The following is a 13,149-nucleotide window of genomic DNA, read 5'->3' as shown; positions in this document are numbered from 1 at the left end:
AATTTTTTATTTGAGCTAAGAAAATATGCGGAAAATTTGTCTAAACATTGCAGGTTATAAGGTTATAGGTGCTTCTGGGAAAACTTTTTAAAACCCTGTTAGGTTGCGTGTGTGCTATTGTTTGTTTGTGCGTGGTTGTGTCACACAGAATGCCTTTGGGTGTCCTGAAATATCTTAGCCAGACTTCCCTTGGGCCCAAGCCAAGTTGTGTGCTCCTCTTTCAACTGCAGAAAAATAAAATTCCAGTTCTCTGCTGCAAAATGGAAGACATAAGGGATGCAGAAGGGGAGAAAAGGTGCGGACCCCATGCACTCACTCATTACGCAAATTGTCCTGGGCTAACACTGACTACGTGTCCTGTTCCTGGTCTCTCGCTGTCTGTGTTTTTTGTCTCTGGGCATCTCATATGACCGAAATGTCCTTAGAAATTTTCGTTGTCTAATGAATTTTAATTAAATTCATTAAAAAGGTTGCACTCGTCGTCTCGCTTAGGTCATAACAATGAAGTTGAGGCCTCTTCAACCTCTTTTATGCCGCAAGGAATTTACATTTATAAAACAATTCATGAATATTTACTTGTCTTCTACAAGGTTTTTTTTTTAATAAAGAGATAGTAGGGAACTAAAGAAAAAAATTGTTATACTTTGAACTAAACAAAATTTAAACTATAAATAAATAATTTAATTACAAACAATATTTGAAATTATTTTAGAAATCGGTCTTTTTGAAAATCCTATCTGCATTTAAGATGTATTTTCTTAGAATGTCGTTCACATCCTTTGATCTAGTTTCTTGACCAACAATCCCATAAAAGGCTTTCTTATCATTCGTCTGCCATCCACCATTTTCCTCTCATATTTTTTCTCAACTAATTAAGGCCAATGCTCACTAAGCATTTTTCTTGGCAGCGCAACCCATAAAGGAAAATCTACATCTTAGGCCACAATAACATAAACATCAAATTCCATCAATGGCACAACGAACCGCTCAATCTGCTCTCTCCCCGTCTCTGTCTGCCTGGCTGTGGCCTTCTCTTTCGCTCGGAGGGTGCTGCTGCAACCCTGTGCAAAAATAATCCTTATCAGTTGTCAAGGTTCAGAGACGTACGCACAACATGTGGCAGGAAGGTTGAATGTCTTCCGGCTAAATCGCATCGCAATGCGCATGTTCCCCCACGGAACCCTAGCAAAACAAATGCCAGTAGATCCGGAGAGCGGCCGGAGAAATCTGACGGAATGCCGGTGAACTCCATACACAGAGAACATTGGAGAAATGGGGAGAAAGTTTGCTTAAGAGAGTCCCACTGGGTGGTGGGTGTGTGCACTGGGCGAATTATCAGCTGAAGTTTTATTTCAAAGTATTTGCATTGCTGAAATCCACAAAAAAAAATATTATAGAAACTAAACTATAATTACATGAATTTTGAACTTTTGGCTATGAAAAATTTTTCTTCAAAATTAGGAATTAAGAAATAGCTAAAAAGTATGAAAATAAAATTTGTTGTTTAAAAATAAGTCCTTAGACTACAGGTTTAGAGTTTTCGGTATAGGTTATATTATTAAGTATTGAATCAATACTTATACTTAAACACTGTTTGTAGTTTATTTGCAAGACACTTTTTTTTAAACATAAAAAAACTAAAAGTTCTGTTTTAAAAAGAGTATCTTGAAAATAAATTACAAACAGTGCACTGTGATTCAACATTACTAGAGGTTACAAACGAAAATAATGAATTCATTTTGGATTGCATCATAAAATATTTAGATGACTTAAATCTTCAGTGGCTAATATGTATTATTAAAATATATAAAGATTATTTCTTAAAACATTGGTTTTTTTACCAGCTTTTTTTTCGATTAAAATAGAAATTTGTAAATCCTTCTGTTCCTATTATTAGGAAGTGAAGATGATAAGTTTGATTTTAAATCACTAAAGGTTTCTGAGAGGAACATTCTTAAGTCATGATCATTTTTATATTTTTTTTATATTTTTTTAAACAACTTTTATATTATATTTTTTATATTTTTTAAACAACTTTGCCTAACAAAAAGTAAGACTTTTAAAGATATTTATTATACTATTGAAAGCTTTTCTGTAAAATTTAAAAAATTAAAATAGACTTTAGAAATTTTGGTAATTGGTATTCATTGTAAAAGACAAACACATAGGACCTTGTTAAATTGCAATGTTGCAATTTGTTTAAGCTACGACGCATTGGCTTTATAGTTTGGTTCTGTATACTTAACTTCAAAACCAAATTTTTCCCAGTGCATTGCTAGTTAACTTGCTTTGGGGTTGCTCTATCAGACCGTCAACTCCGCCACCCCCGCACCCGGACGCTCCCCTTTTTTGCCACTCACCTTTTGTTTACCCATTTGGGGGTTGCTGGTCTGCTGACTTGCCGCTCTTGGAGAGCGGTAAAAAAGCGGTTCCGTGTTGAAATTACGCCGTGACTTTCGCTCTCTCTCTCTCTCTCTCTCTCGCTCTTTCTCTCTCCCCTATTTGGCTCTTTGTCCGCCTTTGGGGTCCGCAGTTTTGGGAACAGCCAGCCAGGACATTCGTTGGCTCTGACTGCGTACAAACGGTTGTGAAACTCCTCCATATCCAAATCCATTTCCATTTCCAAATAAATCCCGTAGAGCCATTCACGCTTTCTCTGCACCGTGCGCGTCGCGTAAAAGTCTCCGACAAAAAAGAATTATACTGCCCAAACAAATTTGTAAATTTAACAAGAAATTTATTTATCTCAATTAGAGAACTAATAGTGTGTGTGCGGTGAAGTTTTTTAGTGGTGCTAAACAAGCCAAAAGCCAAGCAAAGTCAAACCACAAAACGGCATTTAAAGTTTTGTGTCTGCGGCGGCTTATTGCCCTGCCCTGCTCCCCTTTCTCTCTCTCTCTCTCACTCACGCTACCCGTCTCACTCTCTCTCCGCCGTATTTGTAAATCAATAAACGTGAGGGTGGCAAAAAGCCGCAAAATGTTGTTCAACAAAAAAATGGAGGAAGCGACCAGAGAAAAATAAATAAATAGTAAAGAAAGCAATGTAAATTTTGCAAGCTAAATAAAGAAAATTTCTATTTCCTTATGAAAACAAGTTAAATTATTCGGCATAATAAATGGGCCAATTCGATAAAAGCGTTTATAAATAAGTTTTTTAACTTATTAGGGATCTCATCTGCTTCAAAAGTAGAGTAGTAGCCAAGCAAAATGTATTTTACAAAATCGTTTTACTAGTCTCGCTATCAATAATTCAAACAGCCCACTGATAATTTATTGTTTTAAATATTAAAATGTACACCTATTAATTCTCTTAGAAACATGATTTCATTCATTGGATTTAATTTGTGTCATTAGCTACTTTCACAAATACTTTTGAATTCCCGTTTAATATATTCAAGCAGTAATTTATCCCGCATAAACAAGTATAATCCACAACGCCATTAAACTCTGATATGAATTTCGAAAAGCGCTTAATAGACCCATAATAAATTTAAAGAAATTAATTATAGAAAAATATAAAATGCCATTACAAATGAATAATCAAACAGGGCAGACCAAAAAAGAAGTACATGCTCAATTTGCATATAAATTTTCAATAAACCAACTTCATGCGAAGCAAAAAGCAGACAACATCCAACAACAGAAACTGGCTAAATAAAGTGGGCGTGTTTTTGATGGCTGTGGTTGTTGTTCTTGCTGTTGTTGCTCACATCATGGCGAGAAATGAATGTGTTTCGATAAATTACACGGAACGAAGCTGAAGAGCAGCGGAAAAAAATTGAAGCATAACTTAAGGCGTGCGAATGTGAATAGGTATGTGTATGTACGAGTGTGCTTGAGTGAGTGTACGTGTGTGCGTCTAGGAATTCATTGGAGTCCACTCCATGGGAAGCACAAAAACAGCAGCGTTTGCGAAAAGAAACGAATGAAAGCGTACAAAAAAAACAAGGAAGCTTGGCGTTCACTCAAATGTCAAAAATAACAACTTCAACAAAAAACAACAAATAAACTACTACAATAACCAAAGCAACAACTACACAGAAAAAATGATCTTAGATTTGGTGTCAAATCTCACAAAAAACTATTAAGATAAAGTTTTACAATTAATTTAAAATATTATTTCATTGATATCATTTGAAATGGAAAATATTTGATAACTTTTCTATGAGAATGCACGACAAAAAAAAACCAAACTGGATTGTTTTTTCTTGTGTACTCGAAAAACTAAGTCAGCAACAGCTAAAAATTTAACCACAATAACTAAAACAACAACCTCGACAATAATACATATTCAACAACAAACATTTTGACGGAACCCACAACTCAAGTTATTTGACTTGATTGCATACTTTTAGGCGGAGCAGCAAAACATTTCATTCGCCTGTACATCGCCTTTATGCCGCCCGCATCTCATCGCAGAAAACGTGTCTTGTATAAAAATAGTTTATCTATCTACCCCCAACAATCCCTGCCCCCCCCCCCATTTTCCAGCCACACCTCCCCATCGCAAAGTTGGAAGCTTCAGCGTATAGCATGCTTTCTGGCTATTTATAAGCAAATTTTGTTTCCTAGTCCCAGTTGAAAACTTAAAATGAGAAATTGTCGGAATTCTCTTAGAGAATAAGCCACTTGCCGAGGGGTAAATATGATTAATGATTGGTAGGGCCTAGAACAATGGATGTGTCAATCGAGTGTCGTGGAAAAATTGCTCTCATTATCGAGGACATTATTGTGTTATTATGGATAGCGAGGAAATAGAAAAGCCAACGAAAATGAGTATTGAATTTATTGAAGCTTATTTGTGAGAGGCCGGCCAAACGCATTTGTGATTGGGGTAATCAATTCAGTGGTCGGTCGAATGTGGAACATATTGTCGATAAGTGCTGGAAATTTGACGAATAATACATACCTAATTCATCAGTTTTGTTTGCAATTGACGAATGGAAGGTTGTTGACATGGGCATATCAAATAACCATTAGAGTACTACTGACGAGTGAAGCTTTGAATAATCACTTTTTTCTCATTACGTAGGGCTACAATATATCTATACCATTTTATGTTTGTCTATACACATTTCAAATTAGAAGTTATTGATCATTTTATGAAATAATCATTCTATTTTATTTGTCAACGATTTAAAAACTAAAACACTGAGGATAAACTTCATTTAATGTTTGATAGTTAATATATTTTATTTACTTTTTGGACATATCTGCTAGAACTTTTGACAATCCTTTTTCATTAGTTGTCATATTAGTGTCCGCTAATCCGCTTTGCATAACTTTCTGCAAAACCTACAGCTAATTGAGTGCAATTGTGAGGCAGTCGAAAAATGGAGCAGCGAAACTTTCTCCAGCTGGCAGTGAAGTTTTAAATAATCAACTTTTGTCATAAATTAAATAGATCCTGGTGACGGCTGCATAATCAAGAAGCCGGCAGGCGCGGCCGTAAAAATTACAGCGAGAAAGCTATTAACTGTGAGTCGAGTCGGTGGCGGAAGGAAGGAAGGACTCAGGATCCTCAGTTGCCAGAAGGGGTCGTCGGGATAATAGTTTTTAGTCCTTCTGCCACTGCTGCCACTGCTGCAATGACAGGCAGTAGTTGAGCTGAGAGTATGCAACAGTGGCACACGGGCAACAAAAGAATCACAAGTGGAAACTGAAATGCGCTGTAAGCCAAATGGCCATCGTCCCGACATTGTTGTCTGCACTTCTTTGCTGGTGTGCCAGCGTCTGTGTTTGTGTCTGTGTCTGTGTCTGTGGCAGAAGTTAAATGCACCTGCCACCAAGGAAGTGACTGGCAAAGAAGGATTTTGGTGGAGCCGGGGTCACAATAAAGCGCACTACATGTCTGGGTTTTCGTTGTTGCAGGTGCCAAAAGTTAAATGCAGCAGCAGGACCGACTTCGTAGTGCGTAAAAACATTGCCAGTTGCCCACTGATTTTGTATGCAGAACAGCCTGTCCAGAACAGAACAGTAGAAACTAGCTAAGATGTCGGTTTGAAAAAATATTCAAAGAAGTTTTTGCCATTTATATTTTACATCTTTATGAATAAGTCAAGTTTCTATTTCTTTTTCTCAACGTTGGAAATCTTTTATTTATATATATATTTATATTTTTGGAAAAAAATGAGTTTTTCTACACTTAGTAAACAAATTCTCTGATTTTTTGAAAAATTTCCTTAATTTTAGTAACTTTGAGAATTTAAGGCAGTGAGTCGTTTAAGAGTCGTTTTAGGTCATGTTTTTTACTAAATTTCGTATGAAAGGCTAAAATTTAATATAATTTTTTCCTAAAATCAAAGAATTTTGTTTTCTGAGATATTCTAAAGAAAATTAATATAACATATTAAATATATAAAAACATATAAGTTAATAAACAAAATCATAATACAGGCACAACGGGTGTAACAAATAATTAAAATACACCAACCAACAAAAAATTGTGTTAAAATACTGTAAGAAGAAGTTACAGATAATAGCGTATAAGTTTCCCACTTAGCTAGTTTGCACTGTACCGAGCGAATGAGTCGGTAAAGCAGACAGCGCCAAAAAGTATGCAACGAGAGCCAGCCGGCGCAGTTAAAGACGCAAAGTGTGGTGAAAATGAAGTGAATGTGTGCGTGTTTGCGGGGGAAAAATAAAGTTGGATAGAAAGCAATAGAGAGAGTGAGAATCTAAGAGCATTTTTCGCACTCTCTTCTGTTTGTTTTGCTCTTTTGAGTATTTGCTTGCGGTCGGTGGTAGGGTTAAGTTTCCGGCACGTTTTATAAACAAACCCAAATCCAGAATAGAGAGAGAGCGAGAGAGAAATAGAAAGAGAGAGAGAAAGGTGGAGCTTATGTTTACCATTAACAATCAACATTTTGCCAATGTCAACAGTACCGCTTTTTTATACACTTTTTTATACATTTATTTCAACTCAAATTGAGTGAAATCGAACATATCAAACGCACATAATGCGGCGCGTGAGAATGCAAATCAAGTGAAGTGTTAAACGCCTGCAAACGCATACATATTTCAAAATAAAAATCCCGGAAAATCCAGTAAAACGCACAAGACAGCAGAGAGGAGTGAAGAACTGAGATGGCTGCCAAACCACCGCCTCCTATCCCACCCACTTTGGGTGGCGATGATTCGGGCGCACCCGGACCAAAACTCGCACCTGAGATACCTCGCATCAACTCGGAATTGGCGGCCCAGGCGGCACTTAGAGGTCAGCAATTGCTGCGGAAACAGGGATCGCAGGAGCAGCATATGGTTAATACACTGCCGACCCACAAAAGCGGTGCCCCGCCCCCTTGCCGCCCACCCAGAGTCGTCCGGTGCCGGCGATTCCCGCCAGGGGCGCCAGCGATCGAGCGGCACCACCGGAAATACCGCCCAAGCGACACAGTCTGAAGAGTATTCCCGATGGTCAGGCAATGGTGGTGCCAGGATTACCGCCACCCATGAGGCAACCTCCGCCGCTGCCCAGAAAACCCGCATCAACGCAAAATTCCGCTCAAAATTCAGCACAAAACTCCCCTCTGGCGGGCATGAAGTTCAAGGACAAACCACCGCCGCCACCCGAAAAGCATTCAACCCTCTCCGCCGAGGGGATGGCCGCCCGGCGGTGTTCGAACCCCTTTGAAATGCCACCCCCACCGCCGCCACTGGTCCTCCAATCCGCCGTGGCGGCCCTCAGCGAACAGAGTTCCAAGAATGGCCTTAATCCCGTGCCCTCGCCGGCGCCCACAAGAGCCAGTGAGGCGAAGAAAATCAACCATAGATCGATAGCCTCGCCCACGGAGGAGTTCGGATCGGAAGATGCACTGCGGGGAATTGAAAGTGGCCTGCGCAACATGGAGCGGGCCATGCAGGAGCAAATGAATCTAAGGAACATGGAGGCCGCCGTGCAAAACAATTTCGATTTGAGTTTCAAGGCTAGTCTAGCGGCGGGCACTCGACATTTGGGCGGTGGCTCGGTGAATCTAAGAACGGCCAACTACGAGAGAAACCTATCCCTGGATGAGGGCAGGGCTGGTGATTCGCGACAATCCCTCGAGGAATTGAAACAACTCAGGGCCCAGGCCCAGCAGCAATCCCTGCTCAACAATTCCTCCTCGAATTCGAGCTCGAATTCGCAGGTGGAGCAATCCATGCGCTCCACCATAGAGCACCACATGCGTTCCCTGGATCGGAATTTGCCCCTGGAACTGCAGTATAGTCGCCATCGTTTTCAGAATAATTTAAATGCCGTGGCCGCCGCCGCTGCTGCTGGTACTGGTGGCGGTGGTGGTGGAGGTGGAAATGCAGTCCCCGGAAATGTGGTGGCAAATTCAGCAACTTCCGGTGCGCAGCAACCACCAATGCCGCTAAGCAGCGAATTCCGCGAGCAGATCCGCCAGCAACTGCTGGGCAACATACCGCCACAGGTGGTTCACAACATGGGGCAATCGCCGGGCTCGGCGGCCGCCGCCGCTTTGTTGCAACACCAGGCGCAGTCGAGGGCCGCAGCTGCCGCCGCTGCTGCTGCGGCCGCTGCAGCTGCCGCCGCTCAAGTGGCCGCCGGCAGCGGGGCATTGTCGCGGGAGGAGCTGCGCATGCGCAGGCGGTCGTCGCACGACGAGACCCAGCTCACACAGAATTCGGCCGGTGGCATTCAGGGTAAGGTTTCCGAAATGACCTCTTACATCTTGTCTCAATCAATTGTGTCCCAAAAATCTAATAATTTCAACCGAATGACAAGCTTTGGAAACCTCTTCTTATTTTAATTAAGCTTTTTAAAACCAACCTTATAATAGAAATTATTTTAATTGCTTCGGTAGTCTCAATTCTCAAATTTACTCAAACCCTATAAAAATTTTAAAGATGTTGTTTTGTTATAGTTAAATAAATCATCTTAGATTTTGTAAAAAAAACTTAATGTTTCGTTCAAGGACCGTAATCATTTTAAGTTTTACAATAACAATTTGATTTAAATTTTTTATATTTTCTTCAATAAAAATAAATATTTTTATGTAAATAGTCAAAAATTTGAAGAACCTAAAATTATATTTTTAATAAAAAAAAAATGATTATATAAGATTTTTGTTTTTTTTTTACTAAAATTTAAACTTATTTGTACGTCACGGCGACTTACTTCTTTATGTTGATAAAAGTCACTTGGAAATGTAAATTTTTCCTACAACACTACAACTAATAAATTTTAGTAATTTTATATATTCTTCATATTTATTGAGTTTGTGTTTTAACAAAACTCATAAATTCTTTAAGAATCTACTATTTTTTGTATATTTTTTGGTTTAACATTTCTGTTTCTTCTTGATTTTGGACTTTGTAGAGCTGAAACAGTTTTCCCTAGCACCGCACTGTTCAGCGGACTTAGATTATATGCGTTGCTGTCTGAAAGGTAACCACACCGAAGGATAGATAGTGTGTTTGTGTTGTAACTTAACCCCAACCTGCCTCCCGCACAGGGCTCAAGCTTAACCCATAACAGCACACACACGAACCCGAAGCCGAAGCCGAGCTGGCAAAGCAAATTGCTAACGAAAGTTGTTATTCCTACTAAATTGCATGGTTGGGCAATAAACCAAACAGAAAGGCGACAATCTCTGGCTAATCTTTGTTTACTTATTGACATTTAATATGGTTTTATTTAACGTTAACTAACCAGACAGCAAGTGAATAAATCAGTAATTCGTTTAATTGTTCAACAGTGACCCGTTTGCGTGAGCATTGGGATGAGACGTCGCAATGTGTCCTGCAGCGAGCTGCCCAACTTAAAAACATGCTGAGCGACTCACAGCGGTAGGTGGCACCCCCATTTAACACTCGACCGCCACTTAACCCTCTTTGTGTCACCTTCTCAAATTGACCGCAGGTTCGAGGCCAAGCGTTTGGAGCTCGAGAAGTGGCTGGCCCGCATGGAGCAGAGAGCCGAACGCATGGGAACGATTGCCACCACAGCCGACATCCTGGAGGCCCAGCAAAAGGAGCAGAAGGTATGAGAGTCTGTCTGTCTGGGGTTTTTTGCATCCACTCTAATTATGCCCGATTCCTTTCACAGTCCTTCCATGCGGAGTTGCACCAGAATAAGCAACATTTTGACATCTTCAACGAGTTGACACAGAAACTGATTGCTGTCTATCCGAACGATGATACCACCAGGATAAAGAAGATGACGGAAGTTATTAATCAACGGTGAGTTAAGTGGTTTATGATTGAAATAAATAGTAATTAAACAAAAAATTGTAAGCAAAACTAAACAACAATTAATTTAGATTTTATTTTGAGACTGAATCCTAAAATGTGTTGCTGTAGTTAAAGTAATTTTTTTTTTTTTATAAATTAGATATTTAGTAACGTTTTTAAAAGCGCCAAGAAAATTTTAAAACGTTTTTAAATCATACTGTCTAAATCTGTTTTTAATATAGATTTTCATTAAAAGTGATTTCAAGTGATTTTGAACATATTCAAAATATCTGAGTGATTTAATATTTTTATTATTAATTAGTTGATTTGAAATTTATTTGTGCATTGTTGAGCATTTGTGAAACCAACTCCTATTTTTATATATATTATTTGTAATTCCAAATATTCTCTAAATGTTTCTTTAACTTGTTTTAGCTATGCTAATTTAAACAATGGAGTCATAAATCGTGGCAAACAACTGCATGCGGCTGTGCATAGTCTTCAATCGTTTGATCGGGCAATGGATCAGGTACGTTTAAATGCAATATTAAGTTGTATCTTATTATTATGCAAAACTTTCTCTTGTCAGTTCCTTGCTTTTCTCTCGGAAACGGAAACACTTTGTGAAAACGCTGAGTCTGACATTGAACGCAATCCATTAATGTTCAAGGTAAGTGGGTTTATTTTTCTTGTCATTCTTTTTCTATAAAAAAAAATGGAAATACACCCCGCTGCTGACATAATGATATATATCCATTCTGTAACAATTTAACGACACTTGACAGATTTATGCAGTGTATAAAAAAACATTTTCTTTTGCGTGGAAGTTCATTGACTTTCGCTTGTCTGACCATCTGAGAATAAACTGGGAAAGATGATGACCAGTCATGGGATACTGAATACATATCTTTTTAAAAGCATTTGTAATAAAATTAAAAAAAAAATCAGGAAAAATTTAAAACTTTTAAATAAGTTTAAAATATTTTTTCTGTTACTCACTTAAAGGAAGAATTAGTTTTTTTTAGCTATTATATTTAAAAATAAATTGTAGATGACAAAAAAAATTGAGTCAACATAATTGTTATTTTCACTTATAGTGCAAACAGCGTTTTTTCACTTTCTTTCATTTCTTAAACCGAATCGCTTGCAAACCCTTTGATTTTGGTCTTTATTTTTAGTTCTCTTAATTTCCCTTATCTTTTTGATAAGCGGAAGCAATTAAGTGGCTTAATTTATTGTAGCCGATCAAGGGCTGTGTTCGATCCACTTGAACTTGCCTATGATGATCCAAATCAGTATACAAATCCAAAGCCAAAGCCTTCCACTCGGAGCACTCAATGTCTCGATTGCAGTTGCAATCAAAATTGGCATTGTGGCCACAAATGAGTTCTGCCCACTTGCTGGATGCACTTATCAGTGACACCCATCTTTGGGGGCGGCGGTTCCCTCCCCTCTTGTCTAGCGATTTCCCTATTTTCCAACTACCCTCCCCACCACTTACAATATTCTCCAGAGTTCAGCGTGGCGCGCGTTTCTCAAGTGATGTTGTGGCGTCTGTTTGTTTGTTTATTTGAATTGCTTGAGGAAGAAGAGGGGGTGCTTGAAACAGTGGGGGTGGTGGTGGGGGTGTGGCACCATCATCAGCCCCATTTTCATTGTTCTGTGCCTGCCTCTTTGTGGTAATTACATTCTCCCATTTAAGATAATTATTTTAAGATGCTTTTCGCTTTTCTTTTCAATAGAGTATTCCTGTCTTTTGTCTGCAGCATTGAGCTTTTTGGTTTTTTTTTCGTTTTATTTCAATTCCATTATAATTATTTTATTGCTTCAATTGTTGGGGGCTCAAATGCAAATTTTTCACGCTTTGAAATTAAGACTTAAAAAGGCAACCGATAAATGTTCTGTTAATGAGCTTAACACAAAAAAGTTGTTCTTTCTGTGCTGTTTTTGAATATTTCTTTCATTATTTAAGAGACCTAATTTTCTAAGTCTGCAGTTTTTGTAAAGAATTAATTTATTTATTTAATTATCTAGAAACCTATAAAAAACGTTTTCCAACCAAATTTTGTTTGAATTTTTGTTGATGTATATATGTATATTCATAGTAATGATTTTAAGTTAATTAAACTCTGATAAAATAAAACGGAACTGTCTTCAATTTAAATTAAAATTTGGCTTAGAAAGCTTTTACTTAAAGCTTTTCCTGTTGGTTTAAATACAGGATATCATACCTGAGCATAAAATGTTCCCTTTATTATGTAGTTCTTAAATAAATTTGTCATTGCGCAGACGCCACTTTCCTCAAAAGCTCAATGTGTTGACCACTATTCCGTGCATTATATTGGGAAGAATAAGTCTCCACTTTTCTTTGGTTTAAACGTCCTATATACGTTTTCAAAAATGTGGACTTTGGCATGAAATTGTATTATAGTAGCTGGCCTTTTAAATTAATACATAAAAAGTATGGGACAATTAAAAATACTGTTGGATTGCCATACATTATTTTAAAATAATTTTGTAAAATAATTATCTATTTATTTTGTTGAACGACATATATATTATATTTTTTATTATATTTTTAAATAATTATATATATTTTTAAATAAAACGAAAACATATTTTTAAAGTTAAAAATATTACAAACTAATTGTTTTAAATATACAAATTCAGGACTTATATATTTTAAGGTAGTAATATTTATATACTCTTCTGAAAAACCAAATTAGATTAATTTGTTAATATTTAATTCAAAGTGAGAGCTCTCAATAGTCGAATACATATTTTAGCGTTCCTTGTTTTTGTTTATTTTGCCGGTAGGTAATAACGGTACCAACCGGCTGTTCGGTGCAAAACGCCTAACGCTCTCTAAGTCTCCAATTTTTTTCGGGGGCGCGCTCTGTTGTCGTTTTCGCTCTCTGTTGTTGTTATTATCTCGGGAAATGGTCGACTCCCACATGTGGAAAATCAT

General features: G+C 37.8%; 1 protein-coding gene across 15 annotated transcripts in view; it reads left to right on the top strand.

Moving 5' to 3' along the window:
* The window catches only part of LOC108135750 (dystrophin), a 165,673-nt gene that overhangs the window by 41,677 nt on the left and 110,847 nt on the right, over positions 1-13,149 (top strand). For 10 of the 15 annotated variants that reach the window (XM_041709560.1, XM_041709570.1, XM_041709559.1 and 7 more), the window contains 6 exons: positions 9,328-9,396; positions 9,707-9,797; positions 9,871-9,991; positions 10,057-10,190; positions 10,617-10,710; positions 10,771-10,851. In XM_041709560.1, the coding sequence (XP_041565494.1) occupies positions 9,328-9,396; positions 9,707-9,797; positions 9,871-9,991; positions 10,057-10,190; positions 10,617-10,710; positions 10,771-10,851 (590 nt within the window). The remainder of the gene's footprint in view (positions 1-9,327; positions 9,397-9,706; positions 9,798-9,870; positions 9,992-10,056; positions 10,191-10,616; positions 10,711-10,770; positions 10,852-13,149) is intronic. The other 5 variants (XM_041709561.1, XM_041709566.1, XM_041709565.1 and 2 more) reach the window with 1 other exon arrangement.

This window comes from Drosophila elegans, unplaced genomic scaffold, assembly GCF_018152505.1.
Source record: "Drosophila elegans isolate 14027-0461.03 unplaced genomic scaffold, ASM1815250v1 contig_476, whole genome shotgun sequence".
In the NCBI taxonomy this organism is placed as follows: Eukaryota; Metazoa; Arthropoda; class Insecta; order Diptera; family Drosophilidae; genus Drosophila; species Drosophila elegans.
Note: the sequence above shows the minus strand (reverse complement) of the source record. Positions and strands in the feature narration are given on the sequence as shown.